At 42.8% G+C, this 27,477-nt stretch overlaps 1 protein-coding gene across 2 annotated transcripts in view; it reads left to right on the forward strand.

Annotated features, from left to right (window-relative positions):
- Window positions 1-27,477, forward strand: part of NOTCH3 (notch receptor 3) — a 798,092-nt gene that overhangs the window by 347,462 nt on the left and 423,153 nt on the right. The window contains exons 3-4 of one of the 2 annotated variants that reach the window (XM_044084438.1): window positions 11,540-11,682; window positions 23,205-23,540. In XM_044084438.1, the coding sequence (XP_043940373.1) occupies window positions 11,540-11,682; window positions 23,205-23,540 (479 nt within the window). The remainder of the gene's footprint in view (window positions 1-11,539; window positions 11,683-23,204; window positions 23,541-27,477) is intronic. The other variant, XM_044084439.1, reaches the window with a different exon arrangement.

The following is a 27,477-nucleotide window of genomic DNA, read 5'->3' on the forward strand; positions in this document are numbered from 1 at the left end:
TTGTTTTCCCGCCTTTGCTCGACTAGTTTGGACCAGTATACAGGCTTTGCTGTATTCTGGGCTGTGTGTAGTTCCTGTGTTGGCTATTGCCTTACTTGGATAGAAGGAAGTTTCTGAGCTCACCAGTGGGAGTGGGGAGCCTTGAGCAGCCTATCTGTCCCTGGGGGAAGTGACCTCAGCACTTGAGCTGTAAATTATTGGTTGCTTTGGACCATTTCTAGCTCTTTTCAAGTTCCCTGTATAAAAATCTGCCTCAGGGCGTTTTTGCGCAGTTGGGCGCATAGCGCAGCAGCGGATGTCCTTCAAGGATGCATCTGCAGTCCTTACAAATGGGTTGTCCTGTCGTCAGGCAGCCCTTCGGTCGGCCGGATTCCAAAGTCTGGGTCTGGCCTCGGCTGGTGTCGCACTTCACCCGACGTCATAGCTGCAGTTATTCGGGTATAAAGGCATCAGCCGACGCCATTTTCCTCAGTCTTTCTTGCCGTGGCGCCAAGCAGAAGCTGTTCGCAAGTGCCGGTCGGTCAGATCCAGAGATTACTACTACCGAATACTACTTCGAAGACTTCTAAAAAGCTAAGTACCCCGTTGGGGACTCTTTCTTGCCTCAGCCGATGTCAGAGAAAGTGAATAACTGTTTATCTTGTGGGAAACAAATACCTCATAAAGATTTCCACTCCTACTGTATACATTGTTTAGGCCCAGACCACGACGTAGCAGCTTGTCTAGCCTGCGCTTCTTTTAACCGACGGACGCTTAGACGCCGGTCAGAGTTTGCTGAACAAATTTTCGGCTCTGATTTTGCCTACATTATGCCGTCGGATCCTCCGACAACGCAAATTTCCAAAAACGAAAAGAAAAGGACCGACACCCGCGATTAAGCAAACCGCGAGTGTCTCGGTTTCGGCCGAAACCGAGCAAGCGGTTCTTTCTCCAGCCGAAACCATGCCTTCTACCGAGGCCTCTTCTAACCTGGTAGAATCAGCTTCTGAAATCCAGCCTTCTGTTGCGGTTTCTCAGGAATTATCAGACACAATTCCCCTGGATATTTCAACCCCTGCACGTGGAGCTGCTAGGCCTCCTGCAGCCATGTCTATTAAGGCCTTTGCCAGGGCTAAAGCAGCCAAAGCTTCTAAAACTGTGCCTGCCAAACCCCCCTCACACAGGCCCAGCACTAGCTCTCATATGCTTTCTTTGGCTGAGGATTTAATTTCTTTAATTCGTGGATCCCAGCCTCATCCAGACAGGTCCTCTCTCCCACCTCCAGAAAAGAGACCTAGAGCAGAGCCCCCTGAACCAGTATCCACTAATGGTTCCTCTGATGAATCAGAACATACAGACCTTCCTGAGGCTTCTAATTCTCCTTACAAAGACTCTGATGCTGAAGAGTCCATTCCTTCAGCCACTCCACCTGAGGAATTTTCCTTTGGGGAAACCTTGCATGCTATGAGGGAACAATTTCAGTGGCAGGGCCAAGATTTCTCAGACTCCAGAAAAAGGCTTAGAACCTTTCTACATTTGCCACAACATAGGCCTTTAGCTATCCCTCCAGTTCTTTCTGTTGTAGATGATGCATTTAATGATGCTTGCACTGCTCCTGATTCATTACCTCCGGCTCCTGCTAAGCCCGATAGGTTCTACAGGGTCCCGGACACTCATCACCATTTATACAAGGCTCCTTTTGCAGATCCAGAGACTATCCCAGGGCCCTAAAGCTGTATCTGCTACTTCTACTAAAACCCTCCCTCTGAAAGGGAATCCAGGTCCTTAGAGAGATGGGGTAAAAGTTTACACTTCTGCTACCTTGTCAGCTAGGGCTTTGAACTGCCAATTTCATATGATTCAATATCAAGAGTTTATGCTTGACCAGTTAACTAAAAAGCTTTCCTCTGAAGAATCTTTAGATAAAAATATGTTCAGGAAATGGTACATAACATACAGCAGGTTAGTAACCATTCTTTAAAATGTGGCTATGATGCACTGGAGGCTTCCTTTAGATCAGCCATGACTGGCACAGTCATCAGGAGACATGCATGGTTGAAAGAACAGGCATTACCAGACCATGTCAAATCAAAGCTTTTGGATGCACCCATGGACAAGGTCAATTTATTTGGTTCCCCTGCTCAGCAGGTACTAAAAAAGATGGAAGAGAAGGCGAAATCTGTACAAACGGTGAAAGATTTCTTACAGGTTCAACCTCCAAGGTTTAGCAGGAACTGGCCCTCCAAGAATTGGTCCTTTCCGGACTCCTCTAGGGCTCAGAGAGGCAGGAATAGGCGTTCAAGAGGCAGAAACCAATCCAGGGGTGCCTACAGGGGACGCCAATGGCAAGGTAACAACCAGCGAGGCACGGACGCAGCCACCACCACTACAACAACTCAATCACAGTGACTTGACAGTGGCACCGCCTACCAGGGAACAACTAGAAGCACCCTTAGGCGGAAAACTAACCTTATTTTCAAAAAACTGGCATTGCATCACAAGGGAAAAATGGATTTTGCAAACTATAGACCAAGGTTACAGGTTCCATTTCCATACTCTACCAGGGAAGAGAGGAATGCCAAACCTACCACCTACTCAAAGGACAGAAGCTCTAAAACAAATATCTCAGCTATTAAGAATGGGAGCTGTGGAAAAGGTACCATCTATGGAGCAAGGAAAGGGATTTTACTCCAGACTCTTCCTGGTACCAAGAAAAGAAAACAAATGGAGACCCATTCTAGACCTGTCCGCTTTAAACACATTCCTTATTGTTCCAAAATTCAAAATGCTGACCCTACAGCAGCTTCTTCCCATGCTGGGCAAGGAGTCTTGGCTGGTAACTCTAGATCTCAAGGAGGCATACCTGCACGTCCCCATAAGACCAATTTGCAGAAGATACCTCAGATTTCTTGCAGGATCAGAGCATTATCAATTTTCAGCATTGCCCTTTGGCTTATCTACTGCCCAGAGTGTTCATGAAATGCCTGGCATCAGTAATTGCTCATTGCAGACTTCAGGAATCCAAATTTATCCCTACCTGGACGACTGCCTGATACAAGCGGACAACAAAAGCAAGCTAGCAGAAGACTTACAAAGAGTCATTTACCTGCTGCAAGCCTTGGGATATACAGTCAATATAACAAAGTCAAGGCTGATTCCATCCCAAAGAATAACCTTTCTGGGTGCAGAACTGGACACATCAAAACAAATGGCATTCCTAACTGCAGAAAAGAAAGAGCAACTACCTCTCTACTTCTTGGCATTAACAAAGCAGAACCACCTAACTGCAAGAAAAGTACTGCAAGCTCTAGGCTTCATGGCATCCTGCATAATTCTGGTCCCTCATGCCAGACTGCATATGAGAAAGCTACAGTGGTACCTAAGGAATTTGTGGTCCCAACACAAGCACAGCCTAGAAACCAAAATCCCAATAATCCCATGCCTGAAACAAGAGTTCCTATGGTGGGCTCAGGCCTGTCAATCAAACACAGGATTGCCCTTCTGCAACAGCCAACCAAGCCAAACCATCACGACAGATGCCTCAGACCTCGGTTGGGGGGCACACATGCTGGGCAAGTGCATACAAGGCTTATGGACTCAAGACCAGCTGCGCCTACACATAAATCTAAAGGAAATGCTGGCAGTAAAATTGGCAATCCAGTCATTCAGACCATTTCTCCAAGAAGGTCAGTTGATGATAAGGACAGACAACACCACAGTTATGTGGTACATCAACAAACAAGGAGGCAACCATTCATATCCTCTATGCCGGCTGGCACTGGACCTATGGGATGTGGCCCTGAGCTACAACATTCAGTTACAAGCAATTTTTGTACCGGGAAAAGAAAACATTCTAGCAGACATATTAAGCAGAACAACCACAGATGCCCACGAATGGATGCTTCATCCGGACATCTTCAAAGCCATCACAAGGAAATGGGGATTACCACAAATAGACTTGTTTGCATCCCCATTCAATCACCAGCTAAAGAAATTCTGCACAAGGACGTACCACCCACTTGCTTGGAAGGTGGACTCCCTATCTTTCAGTTGGAAAAACCTGACAGCATACGCATTTCCACCACTTCCTTTGATGCACACGGTGCTTCTGAAGATCAAAGAGGACCGTCCAAGGATCATCCTGATAGCTCCAGACTGGCCAAGACAACATTGGTACCCATTGCTGAGGAGCATGTCTCGGGAACAAATATGGACACTACCCCTGAACCCATTACTGTTAACACAGAACAACTACAACATCCTGCATCCAAACCTGAAAACTCTGCAGCTAACTGCCTGGAACATTACATAACAACAATTAACCCAAATTTATCCAAAAGGGTTAAAGACATAATCCTGGAGGCTCGCAGACCTTCAACAAGAAAGAATTATGCAGCAAAATGGAAAAGATATCTCATTTGGAGTACTGCTAAGGGAGAAGATGTGACTCTGGTAAACATGGCCAACATCCTGGAGTACTTGGCAGAGCTCTTCCACACAGGCCTGTCCTATTCTTCCATCAAGATACATGCATCAGCTATTTCAGCACAATACAGCTTGGATCCTCCTGTCTTCTCTCATCCACTGCTCAGACAGTTTCTGAGAGGAATTAAAAATGTAAAACCTCCCAGGAAACCACCATTGCCAGCATGGGACTTGAACTTTGTGCTAGAAAAGTTGACACTTCCTCCTTTCGAGCCAGCAGCAACAGCAGAATTACAATACTTATCCTGGAAGACTGCTTTCCTGCTGGCAATAACTTCAGCAAGAAGGGTCTCTGAACTACAGGCATTAATGGCAGTGCAACCCTTCCTGATCTTCCATCAAGATAGAGTGTCCATGAGAACAAATCCTACATTTATGCCTAAGGTGGTATCCAGAGTGTCATTAAATCAGGCTATCCACCTACCTACATTCTTCCCAAACCCACAGAACAGGGAGAAAGACTTTTGCATACCTTGGATGTACACAGACAGTTACGCTACTACCTGGACAGGACTAAGTCCAATAGAAAAACTGACCAGCTTCTGGTAGCATATGCCACAGGAAAGGAAGGAAAACCAATTTCAAAACAGACAATCTCCAAATGGATAGGAAATTGCATTAGATTTTGTTACTCCTACCATGGAAAGAAAACTCCAGAGAACATCAGGCCTCACTCCACAAGGGCTACAGCCACTACCACAGCTTTCTTACGAGGAGTGGCTACCAAGGACATTATAGAGGCTGCTACTTGGACCTCCGTGCATACATTTGCCAAGCATTACAATTTACCTTTATACTCTAGATCCCGAGCAGGTTTTGCCACTGCTGTTTTGCAAGGGATCCTAGCTACACCATAGTCTCTACTCTTTCCTCCTCCCCTTGTTTAGCTATGGTATTCTACCCATTTGTAAGGACTGCAGATGCATCCTTGAAGGACATAGTACAGTTTTGTACCTACCATAAATGTAGATGTCCGATAGGAATGCATCTGCAGTCAGGATTACCCACCCACCTTCCCTCTGAGGTACTCCTAGGGTATTTGCCAGCCTTCAGCTAGCTTGGGGATCTATTATGGTGTATTTGTTTGTATATATGTACATACATGCTTATTTTTGTGTTTGCTCTCTACTATTTGGAATCATTGGCATTTATCCAAATTTAGCCTTCCAAGAGGGCACCTGGCATCTGGGGCAAGAAACACTGAGGAAAATGGCGTCGGCTGATGCCTTTATACCCGAATAACTGCAGCTATGACGTCGGGTGAAGTGCGACACCAGCCGAGGCCAGACCCAGACTTTGGAATCCGGCCGACCGAAGGGCTGCCTGACGACAGGACAACCCATTTGTAAGGACTGCAGATGCATTCCTATCGGACATCTACATTTATGGTAGGTACAAAACTGTACTTTATACAGGTTTAAACTATTTCTGGCTCCGCCAAGTCTGCTCTTCAATTTTTCACTTAGAAAGCTCCACTCAGTCTATTTAGCTGTATATATTAGCACTGTTTTCGGGACTTCTAGTCTTAGCAAGCACTCTTATAATAAAGTAAGCACTCTTATACTAAAGTAAGCACTACAGCCATCCACTACCCCCTGTGAATACTCACTTCCCTTAAAGGCACAGCACTCCTTATAATATTCTAGTATGTCGAGTGGTAGACCACTAGCATCCTCTCTTGTTCAGCTGGTTAACCTGGGAATCTTAAGACAATGTTACAATTGTCTCATGTACACAGACAACCCTCTCCTCCTTCCTACTAACACAAATACTTGTGAGAGATGCAACTATATAGCCAGACTGGAGGCTGAACTCTCTCAACTCAGGACTGGCAAGACCAGACAGGAGGAGAAGGTACCCACACCCGAAGCAAAACCGGGTCACACATAAAACCACCACCACTACAAACCAAACACATAAGAACACAAAGACATACCCGGAGGTTCTTATAAAAAACTTACCAAAACAACAGAGGCCTCCAAAGCAGACACCCCAGAAATACACCCCCACAAAACATAACACCTACAACACATACCTCAAACAACAGGTGTGTCACACAATCACAGCCCCTAAGGCAAAACACTATGCCAGAGACATTAGTAATAGGTGACTCTATAGTCAGACACACCGACGTTCCACTTACCAGGCTGAATAAGGATAGGGTAACGGTGAGCTGCCTATCGGGAGCTAGGATCCGCCACATGACACACGCACTCAGGTCACTCCAAAGCAAGTACAAGTATGATGCAGTCATTGTCCATGCTGGTGTGAATGACCTGAGACGTACCTCCCTGGACTACATGAAAAGAGACATTGAGGAGCTCTCCGATTATGTAGCCCAGACTGGTATGACCCTGACCCTGAGCAGCATCCTGCCTTCACCAAGAATGATGCCTCAGTACAAAGACAAAATGATCAATTTTAACAATTGGCTTAATCACTGGTGTCATTCTAGCGGGATCCAATGTCTGTCAGCCTGGGATGACATGCTGGACAAGCGCGTTGCCAAGGGATGGCTTGCACCTGTCACCACTGGGCTTCCGGATACTGGCCAAGGCTCTTGCCACCCCATAGTGCTTTTTTTAGGCAATGCTCAAAAGACAAATCAACCTCCGTAAAAAACAAAAGTGGAAAAAAATTAAGGGTAATGCTGCTCAACGCCAGAAGTCTAAATCTCAAGATGCAGGCACTCGAAGCACTTCTCAGTATGGAGAACATCGATGTCTGTGCAGTAACTGAAACCTGGTTCAAGGCTCCTGAGAGCACTCCAGCGCTACCAGGCTATACCTCATATCATGCTTTTCGGCCTCAAGTTCCAGGCTGAACCACAAAGGGAGGGGGTTGTCCATTTTCATAAAGGAGACCTACACCTCTCGATTGGTGGCTACCCATGAAGCATCAGAAACCATACAAGTTTTACTCACCATAGGCAAAACTGCCATACAACTAGTCGCATGTTATAGAACACCCTCCCAATCCCAGGAATCCCATCAAGCATTCCTGAAAACACTGGAGGATATGAATGTCACACCAAACACCATCATATTGGGTGACTTCAACTACCCCAACATAGACTGGGCCCACTATTCTAGCCCTAACACCCTAGCCCAAAGATTCCTGGAATTCATTAACTCAAATGCTATGGAGCAACTGGTCACTTCTCCTACGAGGAGAGATAATATACTTGACCTGATTATCACAAACATGGGGTCCAAATGCTCCGCACCAGATATAAACCCCTCACTAGTAAGATCTGACCATAAACTGATCACGTTGGATGTACATATCCCAACCCCCCCCCCAGAACAAAAGACTACAGTGAAAAATTTTTCAAAGGCTGACTTTACACTCCTTAAGTCAGAAATTATATCCTTTAAGCCTACTGGGTTAATGGAAACCACATCCCAAAATGCTGAATCCTACACAACAGCCTTCTACGGACATCTCCAAGAATGCATGGATCAAGCAATCCCAACTAAAACCAAGACCCTCTCCACCAAGGGAAAACGCCCGGTTTGGTGGACCCCGGCTATAAACAAACTGTACAACAAAAGAAGGAAGCTACTGCAGGACAAAGCCAAATCCCACAAGGGAAAGGCTTCCCTGATCAGCACAAGTAAAAAACTACGTTCTCTCATAAAAACATCTAAAGCCAACTTTGAGAGAAAGATTGCCAAGGATACCAAAAACAATCACAAAGCCTTCTTCGATTATGTCAGAACCTTGGGAGGAAATTCTCAGATATGCTCTGAGTTGGTACACAACAACAAAAAATTCACTGACCCTACCGACATTGCCAATATTCTGGCAGATAGGTTCAGTGCAAATTTCTCCCCTCCCTCACCCCCTAAAGATGTAGTAATTATCCCTGCTGAATGTAACCTACCTGTCATCTCAGACATACAGGTGAAATCAGCACTCAACAAAGCAAAAAACACAGCATCTATGGGACCCGATGGTATCCCCAGTTGCGTGTTACGTGAACTTCAAGATGAACTAAACCCGCACCTAAAAATGCTATTCAATCTTAGCCTCACTACAGGATATGTACCTGAACACTGGCGCACAGCAACAGTGGTCCCATTCCACAAAGGGGGAAGTTCTACTGACCCTGGTAACTACCGCCCCATAAGTCTGACCAGCCTGGTCTGCAAGACTATGGAAAGAATCATCATGGAACTCATAAATGGCGATATTGGAGATCTGCAGACCCTTGATCCCACCCAGTTCGGTTTTGTAAAAGGCAGATCCTGCCTCTTAAACCTGGTTGACTTCTTCAAGAAAGTCACTAGTGCCATCGACGAGGGCAAGGCTGTCCACACTGCCTACTTGGACTTGGCTAAAGCCTTTGACACGATACCACACTCTGGCATCATAGACAAGCTCAGCAGCCTAAATGGGTAGCAAACTGGCTAAAAAACAGAACTCATAAGGTCAAAATTGCTGGAGCCATGTCAGACTCAAAACCAGTCACGAGTGGTGTCCCACAGGGCTCAGTCTTGGGACCACTCTTATTCGGCATTTACTTCTCGGATGTGAAAGCAAATATGGGAGGATTATGGCTGACAAAGTTTGCAGATGACTGCAAACTGGGTGCCATAGTTGATTCACCTGCTGGCACACACATCCTACAGAAAGGTCTCACTGAAACGGACAACTGGTGCCGGAATCATGGCCTCAAACTTAACGCCAAAAATGTATAGTCATCCCCTTTGGGAAAAACAAAGTACCCACAAATTATCACATAGACAATAACCCACTGAGTACGGAAGAAGTAATCAGAGACCTGGGGACTCAAGTCGATAGTGACCTCTCCTTTGACAACCATGTTGCCAAAGTGGTCAGAAAGACATTCTACCTTGCCCATCTCATCATGAAGGGATTCTCATCCAGATCAAAGGAGGTCATTGTACCTCTATATTCCTCACTTGTCAGGCCCATGATTGAATATAATGCTCCATTTGGGATGTATCTCACCCGGCACATGCAACAACTGGAAAGACCCCAGAAGTACCTCACCAAGAGGATCATGGGTCTCAAACATGTGCCTTATCCAGCTAGATTAAAGAAACTCCAGCTCTATTCAGTAGCATACCGCCTGCTCAGAGGTGATTTGTGCCTAACATATAGGGCCATGTCCAACCAAGAACTGATGGACATGCTCCATCTCGAAAAATCCAGATCCACCAGAACCACGTGAGCTAAAGATTTCAACCTCTGCACAAATATGAATAAAACATGCTGGAGGGATAGATTCATAACACAGAGGTTACCCGTACTCTGGAACAAAATCCCAGTTCATGTGAGACAGAGCCCTTCATTGGCACTGTTCAAGAAAAATCTCGATGCATGGATGGGAGATCGTAAGTTTACCCCGGGAGTCACCTCAGTGTCACTACTAGACAGAGGTATAGTTTACTAAATAATGGGGTCCCACATGTGTCACTACTAGAGATGCGCAACTATATAATACGGGGTGGCGTAAGCCACATCATTGTTGGCTAGGCTTGTAAATGCCCCAGGGCAGATAGCCTAGTACACTACTATGAAACTATGAAACTATGAATTGTATATTTCATTAAACATTAAATAGGTGAGTTTGAGATTACATTTTTAATGTGATTTTATTGTTTAGTTTCATTAGGTTTGCTAAAGGAAATTTTAGTTTTTTTTTAGCAACCTGATGCATTTCTGTTACTTGTGGTTTTGGCAATTTGCATATTTGAGTGTTTTAACTGCCATTTTTGTGTTTGGCAAAACTTTATGTATGAGCCTGTGTGTGATATCTATTTCTCTCGCTGTCTCTCTCTCTCTCTCTATACACACATATATATATATATATATATATATATATATATATATATATATATATATATATAGATATAGATAGATCGATATATGTATGTATGTATTTGTGTGTGTATATATGTGTGTATATATATATATATATATATATATATATATATATATATATATATATATATATATATATATATATATATATATATATGTAGCTTTAGATATATATGCACAAAAGTATGTGTGTGTATAAATAGTAGTAGAATAGGTGCTGTTATTTAGAAAAGGAAAGAAAAGCCAGGTTTTTCACCTGCAGGCAAATCCTTGTTTGTTTATTTGTGTATTTTTTTAGCATTTGTTTACTGGGAAAGTCTGACTGGGTGGCAATGCCCCCTTTTAGCAGAATCCAAGGGTGAAAAGCTCCACAATATAAGTAAGTACACATACACATTCAACAATATAGTATTGCTAAGATAATCAACTTGGGCCAAAAAGCAATTAAAAGTGGTTACACGAATTATGTACATAAGGTCAGTGACTTAAGAAAGGCTGAGTTGTACAAATGTGCTGTATATTTAGATATATAGATAATGGTTAATTAAAGATTAACTGAGGGAATGAAAGACATTCAGTTCTAGGTCTTGTATATGCAAGTGCATGGTAGGAGAGAATACATGGAAATAAAGGATAACAGATGGTAAGGAACAGAGTTGTCTTGAAAAGGTATTGTTGGGAAAATGATAGGAAGTTATAGTAATGAGGAAAGAAAGCAGCAGGGAAAGAATCAGCAAAAGGGTAATTATTTTACATCAGTGTAATCCATCAAAATGTGAATTTTTGAGCTAAGGCAATGCATCATCTGCACTGTGCTAGTGACTTGAGTTCAAAATCAAGCCCTCACTGTTGAAAGTCTAGCTGAGAAAGTAAGCACTGAGCATACCTAGAACTCTATTTTAACCATGCATAGAGGAGTAAGGCTGCCTTTGTGCAGTGTTGCCTCACATAACATGCTAAAGCAGGGGAAAAAAAAAAGATTCCCTAGTCATTATCGCTTAAGATCATTACTGCTGACCCAAAGTTAGTCATTCTGAAGATCTCTGCAAGCTTGTCACCCAGCATAAAAATTGAGCTGTAAAAAAAATTAATTGAAAGAGCACATGACTAAAGTGTATTTCAGAAAACTCTGTCAACTCTAGTTGTAAATTCCATCCTCAACTAATTCTGTGCTGTGGCTGTACAAGCTTGGTTATCTTTTTCTGATTTTGCTCATATACAGGTGTCTGCATGGCTTCATTGGAGAGAAATGCCAGTTCCAGGACCCCTGCCATAGCTCACCATGTTTCAATGGGGGAGTCTGCCGAAGTTCAGTTTCAGGTGGAACACCACGGTACAGTTGCATTTGTCCACGAGGCTTCCGAGGTAAGACTTTACCTACTTCCACTCATGGAATATGGCTTACAGACAGAGGTATCATTTGACCTTAAATGTTCATATAGCTCAATGCTAGTGTAACAGAGTTGTGTATTACTCATTCCTTGTTACGTTAAATGTATACACTAGCATGCTGAAGTGTCCAAGAAAGCAACACATGTACACATGTGTGCACAGAAACAGGTGTGTGTGTATGTTTGTGTGTGTGTGTGTGTGTGTGTGTGTGTGTGTGTGTGTGTGTATGCCTGTGCGCTTTTATAAGAAATCAGAGAAAACTGTTTAGGTGCAAAATAAGAATTTCATTATTTGTGACAATCTGGTACATTTTAGTGAATTAGTATACATATTGGTAACTTTATGTCTATTGCATTTGCAACTTTTAATACTCTGTTTTGTAAGATTTCATCAGAACATCTCAAAAACTTTTCTTCAAAATATGCCTATTTTAAAGTAAACCAGGTTAGGTCATTGTCTAAGTAATGTGACATGGTGCCTTTCTAGTCGAAGTGAAAGAAAGAAATGTGAATCTGTTTAGCTTCCATTTTTGAGTTGTGTGTTGTATTGGCCTGCTGTTTAGCTCTAAAATGTGAAAGGAGAGAAGAGTAACAGAATATTGTGTGATAGGGTTGCATTTTTTTGTATTAAGTGAAGAAGAGTATTGTACATTCCAGTGAGTGAGTTGAGGAGGAGATTTGAAATTAAAGAAGTCCTGTTGTCAGACAATAGCATACATCACTTCCTGCATGAGTTGGCCTGTTGACGTAGTGGTGTTATCGTTGCAGATGGGCAGCACACATCTGAGATCATAAATCAGTACCATGCTCCATGGGGTACATTATGTAACTCAGTTCACACTGGACATGTAGGATGCTGTATTTCTGAGGATTTTAATCTGTCAACTTTGTGCTTTATACATCCAGAGTCATGGAGCTAATTGTTAGACTCTACATCAATATTGTGTTTAGCTGAGGTTACCAAAAATGAACCCTGTTGTCAGGTGTCAGGTTGGCACAAAGATACCATTATAATTTACTGAAAACCACATTACAGAGTACAGTTTCACTATGCATTGTGACCCAATTCAGGCAAACAGAACTTCACACATTCACAACATGGAACCTTAATTCTGAGTTTAGTGTGAACTTGGCAAAGGAAAATTTATTAAAGGGTAAGGTGGTAGCAGACAAAGCCCACTGTTTTGGATTTTATTAGAACACATAAGTTTATCTGAAAGTCCTTGAGTGATAGTAAGCTACATTACAAATAACTACAGAGTGTGTGTGTGTGTGTGTGTGTGTGTGTGTGTGTGTGTGTGTGTGTGTGTGTGTGTGTGTGTGTGCGCGCGTGTGCACGTGCTTTGTTGGTGGAAGCTTTTGATGCAGTAATACTTTTCATAGGTAGGTACTATGCTATCAGCCCTAGGGCCGATACAAGCCTAGCTAAAAAAGGTACTCTGGCTTTCTCCACCCAAGAAAATTATTTTCCTGTGTCCCTGTCGAGCAGAGCCACAGAGGTGATCCCCGGGGTGAATTTCCTGTTTCCCATCCAGTCATCAAGATTTTTCTTGAAGAGTGCTAATGAGGAGCTTTGTTTGATATAGATAGGTAGTTTGATGTTCTTCTTGTTTCACTGTTGCAGTCATTACATTTGGGTTATCTGCTTTCAGGTAGCCCTCAGTCGGCCTGATTAACAAAGTCTTGAGTCCTGCGTTGGTTGCTGTCCCTTCTTCCATGACGTCAGGTCATCAGGGGTATAAAACATGCAGCCGGCGCCATTACATCAGTCTTTCTTGCCATAAGGTGCCCGAAGCAGAAGCAGTTCGCAAGTGCCGGTCGGCCGAGTCGTAAAATTTTCGTTTTCGAGTTTCAGAACCGAAGTCTTCAACTGAAGCTAAGTATCCTGTTGGAGAAACTTTTTCTTGCTCCTTACCGATGTCAATAAAAGTTAATAATTGTATTACTTGTGGAAAGCAAATACCTCGAAAAGATTTTCATTCGTACTGTATTTCTTGCCTAGGCCCTGACCATGACGTCGGTTCTAATCAGCGCACTATCTGTCGTCGGTATATTTTCACCTCTAAATATTTCGGTTCTCAGTTTAATTATCCGGAAATGTTGTTGGTTAGCCATCCGACTACCGGGATTCTGAAAAAATGCAAAGATAAAGACAGAGACAGGCCGCCGAGGTCCAAAACTACCGACGATGCTTCTCCTAAGCCAGTTGCCAGTTCGCCGGTACTCAGTGAGGCGCTTTCGCAGCCCCTGATACCCACTACTTCTGATTCACAGGCCTCTACTGAGACCCATTCGGAGTCCGGTATGCCGCGAGATGCTTCAACTATGGAACCCGTGGATGTCTTTACCTTGGATAGGTCTGGAGCCGCTGTGCAGGCACTGGCTTCTGAGGGTGTATTTAGTCCTACGGACCTGCATATTAAACAGATTCCTCCTTCTTTACTTAGGCCTAAATCTCGAACCATGCCTAAAAAAACTATGCCCAGGCCACATGCTCAGGCCTCTATGCCTAAAAAACAAATGATAAGAGTGGCTGAAGATCTAATAACCCTAATCAGGGGTAGCCAACCCCCCCCCACTTCTAAGAGGCCTAGGATTGAAGTTGATTATGAATCTTCTGACCAGGATTCTGTTTTTTCTGATTCTTCTGATGATCTGGATTTGCCCTTATCTACTTATGAAGATTCTGATGCAGAGGACTCCATTCCCTCTGCTTCACCTCCTGAGGATTTTTCTTTTGGGGAAACCTTGCATACCCTAAGGGAGCATTTCCACTGGGAAAGCCAGGATTTTCTGATTAAAAAAAGAGGCTTAGGGATTTCCTTCTCCTACCTCAGCATAGGCCTTTAGATATTCCTCCTGTACATTGTGGATGATGCTTTTTCGGAATCTAGTTTGGCCCCTGATTCTTTGCCTCCTGCTCCCAGAAAACCTGACAGATACTAAAGGGTCCCTGAGTCCCACAAGTTCCTTTTTAAAAATCCTATTGCAAATCCAGAGACTATTTCACAGGGGCCGAAGGGCATTAAGGCTTCTACTGCTAAAAATCCTACCCCTTCTGATAGAGACTCCAGGGCTCTGGATAGATGGGGTAAGAAGGTTTACACTTCTGCAACCTTGGCCATTAGGGCTTTAAACTGCCAGTTTCATATGTTAAAGTATCAGCAACATGTTATTGGACTGCCTAAACAGAAAATGATGTTGATTCCTGACTGTTTGGAAAATAAAGAATTACATAATTTAATGCATTCTGCAGAACAAGTTGGAAAACATACTTTGCAATGTGATTTTGATTCATTAGAGGCCTCTTGCAGGGCTGCTTTTACTAGGTCTGTGCTCAGAAGGCATGCTTGGCTTAAGGAGCAATCTTTGCCTGATCATGTTAAAGCTAAATTGTTGGATTCTCCCTTAAATCAGGACTGCCTGTTTAGCAACAAGGCTGAGGAAGTTCTTAAAAAGATGGAAGATAAAGCTAAGTCTATGCAAACTGTTAATGATTTCTTGCAAGTTCAGCCTCCTAGATTTAGTAGGCACTGGCCCTCTAAGAATTGGTCCTTTCCAGCCCCTTCCAGGTCTTCTCAAGCCAAACCCAGACAGCAAAAACCCCAGGTTTCAGTCCCAGGGGACACACAGGACTAAGCAGTGGGGGGGGCCTCCACTTCCAAATCTGGGAATAATAAGACTCCCCCCCTATGGTAAACTGTCTCAATGACTTCCTTTTAAAATTTCCAAGCACTTATCAACTGACTGCCCCTTTGGGGGAAAAGATTGCTCTTCATACAAAGAATTGGGAACTCATTACCCAGGACAAATGGGTTTTAAGTATAGTGTCCCAGGGATACAGATTTCACTTCCAAGCGTTGCCAACACCAAGCAGTTGGCCGGACCTACCCCCAAATCAGTGGGCAGAGGCCCAAAAACAAGTACTTTCTCTCTTAAGCATGTGTGCTATTCAATTGGTACCAGAAGAGGAAAAGGGACAAGGTTTCTACTCGAGACTTTTCCTGGTATCCAGAAAAGACAATTCATGGTGTCCTATACTGGACCTGTCTACTCTAAACACCTTTTTGGAGATTCCAAAATTCAAGATGCTGACTCTTCACCAATTACTGCCTATGCTAGGCAAAGATGCCTGGTTGGCAACACTAGATTTAAAAGAAGCATACCTGCACATCCCAATCAGGGAATCTTGCAGAAGATACCTATGCTTCAAAGCAGGCTACACGCACTATCAGTTCTCTGCACTGCCCTTTGGCTTATCTACTGCACCCAGGGTATTCACAAAGTGTCTAGCTCCAGTTATTGCATTTTGCAGGCAAAGAAATATTCAAATATACCCATACCTGGACAATTGTCTAATTCAGGCAGAAAGTCAGGACATACTTTTGAATCAGCTGGCCTTTGTACAAAGGGTTCTAACTTGTCTGGGGTACACCATAAATGAAACGAAATCACACTTGTTACCCTGTCAACAAATTATATTCCTGGGAGCAAGCTTGAATACAACTTCCCAGATGACTTACCTCATGCCAGAGAAACAAATTAATTTGACAACCTACTTCAAACAAGTGGCCACAAAAACCCTGCTGTCTGCAAGACAAATACTGCAAACTTTGGGGTTCATGGCCTCCTGCATTCTTCTAATTCCATATGCAAGACTGCATATGAGGAAACTACAGTGGTATCTAAAAAGCCTATGGTGTCAACATTCTCTGGATCTAGAAGCAAGGATTCCTATCTTACCTTGCCTACACCTAGAGTTCCTTTGGTGGGCAGAGGCCTGCTACTAAAACAAGGGACTACCTGTTACACCACCCCCTGCTGCGCAAACCCTAACAACAGACGCATCAGACTATGCATGGGGGGCTCACCTGGCAGGGAAGTGCATTCAGGCCAAATGGAACCCAAGTCAAATGCACCTGCATATCAATCAAAAAGAAATGTTAGCTGTACTGAATGCTCTGACAGCCTTCAAAGACCACATTCTTCCGGAACAACTAATGGTAAAGACAGACAACACCACTGTTATGTGGTACATAAACAAGTAGGGGGGTACACATTCTTACCCACTCTGCAGACTAGCCATGGTATTGTAGAACACAGCCTTGAGCTACCAAGTGCACCTACAAGCTCAATTCCTGCCAGGAAAATTAAATACACTGGCAGACTGACTAAGCAGAAACGTCATGGACCCACACAAGTGGAAACTGGAACCAAGGATTTTCAACATGTTGACAAGCAAATGGGGGAGCCCAGATATAGACCTGTTGCCTCTCCCCAGAACTACCAATTGGACAAATTTTGCACAAGGACTCCCCACAAACAAGCTTGGAAAGTGGATGCTCTGTCCTTCAGCTGGAAAAACCTATCAGTCTATGCCATCCCCCCTCTGTCTCTGCTCTCCAAAGTACTACTAAAAATCAAACAGGACAAGCCAAGGATGATTTTGATTGCTCCAGACTGGCCGCAACCAACACTGTTACCCCCTCCTGTGCAGTGTGTCATGGTTATCCTCATGGCACCTACCTCAGACTCCTTCTCTGTTGTCTCAGCAGGAGAACCAGATTCTGCACCTTCAGCTTCTAACACTGAACCTTGCAGCCTGGCTAATTACATAATCTCTCCTTTACCATCCCTCAGTAAACATGTGATGGATATCATTTTAGAGGCAAGGAGGCCTAGTACTAGAAAATCTTATGCTGAAAAATGGAAAGGATTCTGTGCCTCAAGGGATGAGCACAGCAGCGCCCAATTTACCTCAGATTTTACAATACTTAACTGAGATGCTTCACAAGGGCCTGTCTTTTTCCTCCATTAAAATCCACGCCTCTGCCATTTCAGCTCATTATAACACAGAACCTCCCCTCTTCTCTCATCCACTGCTCAAGCAGTTCCTCAGAGGGGCCAAAAAATTGAGACCACCCAGGAGAGCTCCAACCCCAGCCTGGGACCTTAACTTTGTTTTGGAGAAACTCACTCTACCTCCTTTCGAGCCAGCTGCTACTGCAGACTTAAAATTTCTTTCTTGGAAAACAGATTTCCTTTTAGCAATCACTTCAGCTAGAAGGGTATCTGAATTACAGGCCCTTATGGTAGTGGATCCTTTCATCATCTTTCATGTGGACAGGGTGTCCCTCAGAACCAAGCCATCCTTCATGCCCAAGGTGGTATCCAGTGTGGCTCTTAATCAGTCCATTCATTTGCCAACCTTCATTCCCAGTCCACAGAACAAAGGGGAATGGATACTGCATTCCTTAGATGTGCACAGACAACTTAGATTCTACTTGGACAGGACTAAACCTCAACGGAAATCTGAACAACTGCTGGTGGCATTTGCTGCAAGGGCAGAGGGGAAGGCTATTTCAAAGCAAACCATTTCTAAATGGATAGGCCATTGCATTCTTTTCTGCTATAAGCACCATGGAAAACCTGTCCCCCAGGGGATCAGACCTCACTCCAACAGGGCTGCATCTACCTCTACAGCCTTTCTCAGAGGCGTCCCTACCAGGGACATCCTAGAAGCTGCTACCTGGAGTTCTGTACATACTTTCACCAAGCATTATCATTTGCCAATTTTCTCTAAATCCAGAGCTGGCTTTTCCACTGCAGTCATGCAGGGCCTTATAGCTGGTCCAAATGCTACGTAATTCCTCCTCCCAACCATAGCAGAATGTGTATGGTCCGTGGAGCTGGTTATTAAATGATTTGAAGTGGACTCGTGGTTTGCAGTTTCCTTTGGCTCATAGCACTTGTTCGGTGTTTGTGGGTACTTCCAAGTGCTTTCTGTTGTTGTTTTTTATTTGTTGGAGATATGTCATTTTACTTTTATATTTAATTGCTTCCCATTAGGGGGCACCTGACATCTGGGCAAGAAAAACTGATGTAATGGTGTCGGCTGCATGTTTTATACCCCTGATGACTTGACGTCATGGAAGAAGGGACAGCAACCGACGCAGGACCCAAGACTTTGTTAATCAGGCCGACTGACGGCTACCTGCAAGCAGATAACCCAAATGTAATAACTGCAACAGTGAATACACTCGAACATCTACATTTATGGTAAGTGTACACAGCTGTACTTTCCAGAGTATGGGAAGTCTCTGGGACAGGAATCTATCCCTCCAGCATCTTCTGTTTATTGTGGTGACAAGGTTTGGGTCCCTAGAGCATGTAGCTCAGAGGGATTGGGATTTCTTTAAGTGGAGCATGCCCAACAGCTCTGGGTTTGACATAGCTTTATATGTTAGGCAGATATCGCCTTTGAGTAGGCGATATGCGACAGAGTAAAGCTGGAGTTTTTTGAGACGATCTGCATAGGGCATCTGTTTGAGGCCGGTAATCCTCTTTGTGAGGTATTTCTGCAGCCTTTCCAGTTGTTGTAGATGTCTTGTGAGGTACATACCAAAAGGGGCATTGTACTCTATAATGGGTCTAATGAGTGATGAGTAGAGGGGAACAATGACCTCTTTTTTCCTGCATGAGAAACCTTTTGTGATGAGGTGTGCTACGTAGAAGGATTTCCTGACTACTGTGGCGATGTTATTATCAAAGGAGAGACTACTGTCCATCTGTGTCCCAATGTCTGTTATCACACTTTTGGTGTTAAGTAGACTACCACCTATGTGGTAGCTCATGGGTAAAGAGTTTTTACCAAAGGGGATGACAATGCACTTTTTGGCATTGAGCTTGAGGCCATGGCTTTGACACCAGGCATCTGTCTCAGTGAGGCCCATTTGTAAGATGTCCACAACGTTAGGAGTTTCAGTTATGGCTCATAGTTTGCAGTCATCTGCGAACTTCGTTAGCCAACGACCTTCTGTGTTAGCCTGTACTTCAGAAAAGTAGATACCAAACAGGAGAGGACCCAGGACTGAACCCTGTGGTACTCCACTTGTCACTGGTCTGAAGTCAGATTTGGAGTCTGCTTCTTTCAAAGTGTGGGTTCTGTCAGTGAGCCAGTTGGCAACCTATCTTGTGACATAGGGCTTTATACCTAGTTTACTGAGTTTATGTATAATTCCAGAGTGGGGGATGGTGTCAAAGCCAGTATGTGGCACAGTTCTTATGCTTATTTCCTATTCTTCCATGGCTACTGATTACAGAATGTTGTGCATTTGGCATTATTTCATGTGGCAGAGTGGGACACTCTGATACAGTTATACATACAGTGGATATAAAAAGTTTACACACCCCTGTGAAAATGTCAGGTTTTTGAGATATAAAAAAATGAGACCACAGTAAATCATTTCAAAACTTTTCCCACCTTTAATGTGACCTATAACCTGTACAGTTCAATTTTAAAACAAACAAATCTGTTTTGGAAAAAAATATAAAAAATGAAAAACGTACAATAAGCTGGTTGCATAAGTGTGCACACCCTTAAACTAATACTTTGTTGAAGGACCTTTTGATTTAATTACAGCATTCAGTCTTCTTGGGTAGGAGTCTGTCAGCATGGCAAATCTTGACTTGACAATATTTCACACTCTTCCTTGCAAAAGCACTCCAAATCTGTCAAGTTGCGATGGCATTTCTAGTGCACAGCCCTCTTCAGGTCACCCCACAGATTTTCTGTTGGATTTAGGTGTGGGCTTTGGCTGGGCCATTCCAGAACTTTAATTTTCTTCTGGTGAAGCTATTCTTTTGTTGATTTGGATGTATGCTTGGGGGTCATTGTCATGTTGAAAGGTGAAATTCCTCTTTATCTTTATCTTTCTAGCAAATGCCTGAAGGTTTTGGGCCAAAAGTGACTGGTATTTGGAACTTTTCATAATTCCCTCCACTTTGACTAAAGCCGAAGAAAAGCAACCCCAAAACATGATATTGCCATCACCATGCTTCACCATGGGGATGGTGTTCTTTTGGTGATGTGAAATGTTGTTTTTGCACCAATGTACCTTTTGGAATTGTGGCGAGAAAGTTCAACCTTGGTCTCATTAGACCATTACACATTTTCCCAAAAGCATGTGGGAGATGATGTATTGTTTTGCAAATTTTAGCAGGGCCTGGATGTTTTTCTGTGTAAGAAAAGGCTTTCTTCTTGCAACCCTACTTCATAGTCCAGACATATGGAGAATACGGGAGATTGTTGTCACGTAGTACACAACCAGTACTTGCCAGAAATTCCCGCAGCTCCTTCAGTGTTGCTGTAGGTCTCTTGGCAGCCTCCCTGACCAGTTTTCGTCTTGTCTTTTCATCAGTTTGGAGGGACGTCCAGTTCTTTGCAACTTCACTGTTGTCCCATATTTTCTCCACTTTTTGATGACTGTCTTCACTGTGTTCCATGGTATATTCAATGCTGTGGAAAATTTTTTGTACCCTTCTCCTGACTGATACCTTTCAACAATGAGATCCCTTTGATGCTTTGTAAGCTCTCTGCGAACCATGTTATTTGCTGTAGCAGGCAACTGAGCAAATCCTACTAGGACAGCTGAACTTTATTTGGGGTTAATCAGAGTCTCTTTAATTGATAGCAGGTGTGTACCCAAGAAGACTGAATGCTGTAATTAATCAAAAGGTGCTTCAACAAAGGATTAGTTTAAGGGTGTGCACACTTATACAACCAGCTTATTGTACATTTTTTTATTTTTTATATATTTTCCCTAACAGATTTGTTTGTTTTTCAATTGAATTGTGCAGGTTATATAGGTCACATTAAAACTGGGAAAAGTTTTGAAATGATGTGATGTGGTCTCATTTTTTTATATCACAAAAAACTGGCATTTTAGCAAGGTGTGTACACTTTTTATATCCACTGTAGCTGTCAGACATGATCCTTTCAGATCTTTATCACTGTTGCTTAAAGAGACTAACTACAGCTCTCTGTAATTGAACTTAACCTGAGGGTAACCATGGGATAAGCTGTCAGAAACACAGAAGCCTAAACTAAAGTGTACTGCAGGACTAATCAGAATTTATTTTTCCTATTGGTAGATATTACCATCCAGTGAAGAGGTACTTTGTTCAGAACCTTCCATCCGATTTGGCCTCTGTTTTGATATTACTCAGAAGGTGAGCTGTACTTCCAGCCATCAGGTGGATTACTTTCCAGAGCAGATTGAAGCTCTTTAGCTGGAAGAGTGGCATTTACATTTTATAACATGTGTTTGCTGAGTCATCAGAAGACCATAGCATCTAGTGTAAGAGCCTACTTTTCCGGACGACTAAAACAGTGATAAAAGAAGGCTATCAGCCCTTGAGTTTTTTCCTGCAAAATCTTTAACTGGGTTCCTCAGTTTAACTAATCTGATCATGCAGAATCAGGACTTGTGACTGCCACTGTTTGTCATTATTCAGACACAGGCCTGGATACTTCAGATCAATCTGAATGGTGAATGCTGTTTTATATATGTTGCCAATTGAAGGAATGTAGATGTTAGTAGCCATCTGCCAATGAACGGTCATGTATGCGTAGACTAAAAGGTGTGCACATCTATGTCCATGTCCAGTGTGACATCATCATGGACGTGATCCGTAAGGGTGGAAAATATGGAATTGGGGCTTTAAATTAATCCCATTTCTCACCAAGAGACCCAAGCACACACACACTCCACTTATGAGGCCAGCTTCACTTTTATTCAAAGGATGGCAGTAGATTCCACCCTATACCCTCAGTTTTTTGTTTGTGGAGTTATTCTGAGGATACAGTAAATGACTGTCAGTACTGCTGTAAAGAGTGAAAAAACATTTGATAGCGGCCAGAAAGAATGGCTGTGAGAGCTGTGTATGTGTTTTTGGGATGTATTGTATGGATAACCCTTCCAGAAAAAAATCAAACTGCAGAACTTCCAGAACCCTAGAATGTGAAAAGAAAAGTGCATGTTACGCCAGAATGAACTTCTATTATCTGATAGGACAGCTAGCTAAAGTAATCATGGGCTAGAAGTATGTTCCTGCAGCTGGTGTTTTGGACATGAGAACTACTTGCAGACTTTCCTTGTCTGGAAGGAAGATGTGTTAATTTTATCAAACAAACTGTAGCATGTTCAGCAACTCTGTTCCTACTGTATCTTACATTTTTGTTTCTCTTACTTTGTAAAGGCATGCTGTAAGCTAATTGATATTCAGATAGTAAACATACAGGATGCGTTGCTCAAGGACGCATATTGGACCTCTTGTGTATTGGAAGGTTATACAATAGCACACTTGAAAACATGTAAAAGAGGTAAAATGTTTGCTAGTTGTTTAAATAAATGGAATGTTGGGATGGAACAACATCACAACAGAACATCCTGACCTTGCTAGTCAGAATCCAGTATTTTTTGTCACTAGTGTTTTGGTAATGTCACAGGGTACTTTGCCTGGGTGATCATGCTTTGCTCATAAAATGCTGTACATGTCTATCAGCAAGCTGCACTCTAAATCTAGATGATGGACTCTGAGCTGTTTTATTTATATTTATGTGCTATCATTGTATAATTTTGAAAGTGCTGTCTGTTAATTCTTGTACTGTTCAATTCTTTAATACTAACTTTTGCTTTTATTAATTTATTTTAGGACAAGATTGCTTTCTAATTGATGCCTGCGCAACTAACCCCTGTGCTAATGGTGCCCGCTGTGTCAACTCAAACAGCCGTTACAATTGTACATGCCCTGTAGGGTTCCAAGGCAAGAATTGCAGAAATGACATTGATGAGTGCAGAAACCCCAATGTCTGTCAGAATGGTGCAACTTGCATAAATACTGTAGGTTCTTTTACCTGCCAGTGTCTGCCTGGGTATTCTGGGCGAGTGTGTGAAAACGTCTACATCCCTTGTGCACCCTCTCAATGTATGAACGGTGGAACGTGCCGCCAGACAGGAGATCTCACCTATGAGTGTGCATGCCTCCCAGGTAAGCATGATTGGCCTTCAGTCATCAAGCTAGAATAGTAGCTTTAATATTCACCCAGTGTGCCAAACCATACATGGCCACTGTGTCCCTAGAAAATAAGAGAATCAGATAATCACTGGTTCATCGTTAATGCCACAAATTGCATGTTGCTGAACAGAGGAGTTGTAACCTATTTATAGTTTTCCTTTGTGGGAGTATTTTAAGAGAATACCGTAATGAAATTGATAGTGCAAAATAGCATTGATGCTAACCAAACTGTTTTTGTTTTTATTTTCCCCTTTGAGGGATGCATATATTTCCATAAATGTGAGAGCAGCAGTACTTCAGAATGAAGTAGAGCTGAAAAACTTCATATTTTTGTATCTTAGCATATGTTTTTAGGTGTGTAGCTAGTGTATAGCCCGAATGTAATATTCAGAATGCAGCCATTGTGCTTATTAATGGACCTCTTGCACAAATGTGTCACAAGGTCAGAGTTATGCCATCATGCCATCATGTAATGAAATGTTGACCAGAACAAACAAAATACTTTCTGCTGTTACGGGTGGCAGGCTGTTGGGGAAAGTAGCGTGGATCAAGAAGGCAGGCATTCTGTTTTGCTGTCTTCTTTAAGTGGCAACTGGATAGATGGCTTTCTGTGCAGAGATGCTCTGTACTTCTGTGAGGCTACAAGGTAAACCAGCTTCATATGGGGGGATAGGTAAGTAATAAGATGATATAAAATAGATAGAATGCCTTTCAGCATAACAGAATCCCCTAAGTAAAGCTTTTACTCAGAAACAGTAGAAGGCAACGGGAAACACAACAAGAAAGAAAAAAAATCCTGTACTGCATACTGTATTATAATTTGTACCCAGACATTTATTAGAAAAGCATAAGTATGACATTGTATCTTCAAAAATACAGGGATAGTTCTAGCCAGCTTTGTAGCACTGTAGCTTTCATGTGTGTGTTAATATTACGTTGCAGATGCGCCTTCGTCTTTCTGTTGCCCACCATCGCTGAATACAGCTTTGGTGCATGCTGCAAAATATCTGTTGTCATACAATAGCCTGCACCATTCTAATCTCCCTATTTTACCTCAAATGCATCTTTAGTGTGTGCAGTGAAGTGATAGTGTCAAATGTGAATCTGCACCATTCTCCTGTCCCTTTTCCATTGTGAGTGCCCTTTTGCTGTGCGTGATAGTGTCTGGTTTTATGCTCTTGCCTTTACTGTTTTACTGTCCCTGAACAGCCTTGAATGCAGTTTTGATATGTGTAGCAACTTGTCTGGTGTCACACACAAGTCTGCACCATTCAGCTGTCCCTGCCCTACCCCAAAGGCTCATTTGATGTGTGCAACAAAGTTCTTTTGTTAGATGGGAACCTGTAGCATTCCCCTGTCCTTTCTCTGTTGTGAGTGCACTTTGGGTGTGTATGATAGTGTCTAGTCTGAAACATGTACCTGCACTATTTTATTGTCCCCTAACCTACCTTGGGTGCAGCTTTGGTGTTTACAGCAAAGGGTGTAATTGCATGTTAGCCTTCACATTTTTCCTGTGCCTGCCATATCCCCAAAACACCTTTGGTGTGTGCTGCAGAGTGCTTATTTCAGATATGAATGTTCACTGTGAACATGAGTGTCTAGTTTCAAACATTCTATTGATTGTTTGTTGCGAATGTTGCCTTGGTATGTGTGACAGTGTCTGATATCACATGTGAGCCATGTACTATTAAGCTGCCCCACCTCATCCTTTCTGTATCTTTGGTATGACTGAAAAATGTTTGCTGTTGCGTGTGTGTCTGTGCTTTTCTTCTGTCCTGTCATGCTACTAGCTCGATAGGCATTCTCTCTTAAAGACTGTTGCATTTTCATAATTGGCAGTGTAGCTGATGGTTAAGATTTTGGATCAGAAAACTGAAAACTTCAGTTTGTCTGTCATGTGCTATAAAGTACATATCATGTGACCCCTGAAAGCAACGACTTTGTTGATGCTCCCTTTCTGCTACTGAAAGTAGGACATTTGAATCCCTGAGCACTATTCCTGGTAACTTAATAACTACCCCATGTCTGCCAGCAAAAGAGCACTTTAATAGTTTAATAACTGTTAATAATTCCCTAGGTGGCCAAAGATTTTAGCTCTGTTAGTAGTGATACCAAAGTGGAAGAACATGCATTGGGCTTAATTGTTTAGGTAGCCATTAACAAGGTCAGCAGTCCTTTCGTTGCTCTCTGACAAGGTAGAGACAGGTGCAGTCTAACAGAAAGATAAAGTGTAGGCCTGTGAGTCTTGGCTCCGTTTCAGGGCTGCAGGGAACCAAGTACACATTTTAGCAAATTATTTTGTTTTCAAGGATGTAGTTAGAAGGTTGAAGTAGTGAGCTGTACTGGAGCTTGTAACAACTGTCTCATATATCATGAACACAATAGCTTATTTGCAAGTTTCAAGTTTTTCCAGCTGGATGCAGAAGCACAGGATGTAACCAAGGCTTACACTGTGTCTTTGGGAATATACTGCAGAAATCAGTTGTGATTAAACCTCATTTCGGGCCAGATTTAACTGTGAGCTAGTAAGGAAAACACGGACATCAAGGCCATAGTGCACTTTGAGAGTCCGACCTTAGAGTCCACTTTCCCTTTTTTCCTTCCTGTGAGTATCCCTCAGGAAACCGAAATGGATAGGGGAAGGAAACAATTGAAGCAATTTCTTGTGAAGTAAACAGGAGCTGTGCAGTTTGGTCAGAATACGCTGTGGCAAGCAGCTGCTGATTCTTGTTATTTTGGCCCTTTTCATCGGGGAAGTAAAGTTAAATGAAGTCGATAGGTTTGTTGAGTAACTTGATTCTTCTGTTTACCATATGAAATTGTATTTAAATGGACCACAAAAAATGTAGGAATTATGAACACCACTTTTCTATACTTTTTTTCCACTACTAGTTCATTAGTTGTTTTAATCAGATTTAGGTTAATCCTTGGCTGTAGCCCCTTCCAGTGTACCATTTTAGAGTATTACCATACCGAAGTAGCCAGAAAAAAATGCCTGCCAGCAGTCCATTTGTTCCCTACTAGGTAAGATCTGTTTTCATCCTTTTAGATCCCACTGGTTGAGAGCTGGTCACAAGGCTGTCATCCAGGCATCAATCAGTTTTTTTTTTTTTTTCTGTTATGTCCTACCCATATTTTCCCATCCCATACATGTCTTTAGCATCCAAGGGAAACAATGCAATGGGCTAGCCCTGTAACTCAACATGTCTGTGCTTTCAACTCAGCCAAGGATCTTACAGTCATCACAACAAATACATGTGACCCTGGTCTCCACTAGTGGATCAAATGCAGAGGTGCACATGGGCAGGAGTTCTGAACCTCTCTCCCCCCTACCCAGTGGATAAACCGACACAATCTGTTCACTGCTAATTGGACCATGACCATTTGGCTTGCAGTTAGGGCCCATCCCTTTGCAAAGTAATCTGATTAAAATGTATATGCCTTTTCCTTTGCAAGACATTCATTCATTCATTCAGTAATTTCCTGATAACCACTTTGTCCTCTTCAGGTGGTGTAGAGCTAAAGGCTATCCTGGCAAGCACTGGGTATAAGGCACAGAAATCAGACCATTGTAAGACACACACACACACACACACACACACACACACACACACACACACACACACACACACACACACAACACACATACATGCAGTTTAGATGACTGACAGCGTGTTTGGGGGATGGGAGAGGAGACCCCAGCAAAAACCCACATGGACACAGAAAGGACATGCAAACTGCACATAAGGCACACTCATGTTGCGTATGAAGCCTGATATCCACGTGTGAATAACCTGCTAAATTCACTTGCTTTTGCTGCTTCCTGCACTGTTATCACTGTATTTATCAGCTTCTGCAGTGTCTGTGGACTGTTTGTAATGCTGTATTTTGATATTGAATGTATAGAAAC

Source organism: Protopterus annectens, chromosome 9.part0, assembly GCF_019279795.1.
Source record: "Protopterus annectens isolate FY-2018-M chromosome 9.part0, PAN1.0, whole genome shotgun sequence".
Classification (NCBI taxonomy): domain Eukaryota; kingdom Metazoa; phylum Chordata; order Ceratodontiformes; family Protopteridae; genus Protopterus; species Protopterus annectens.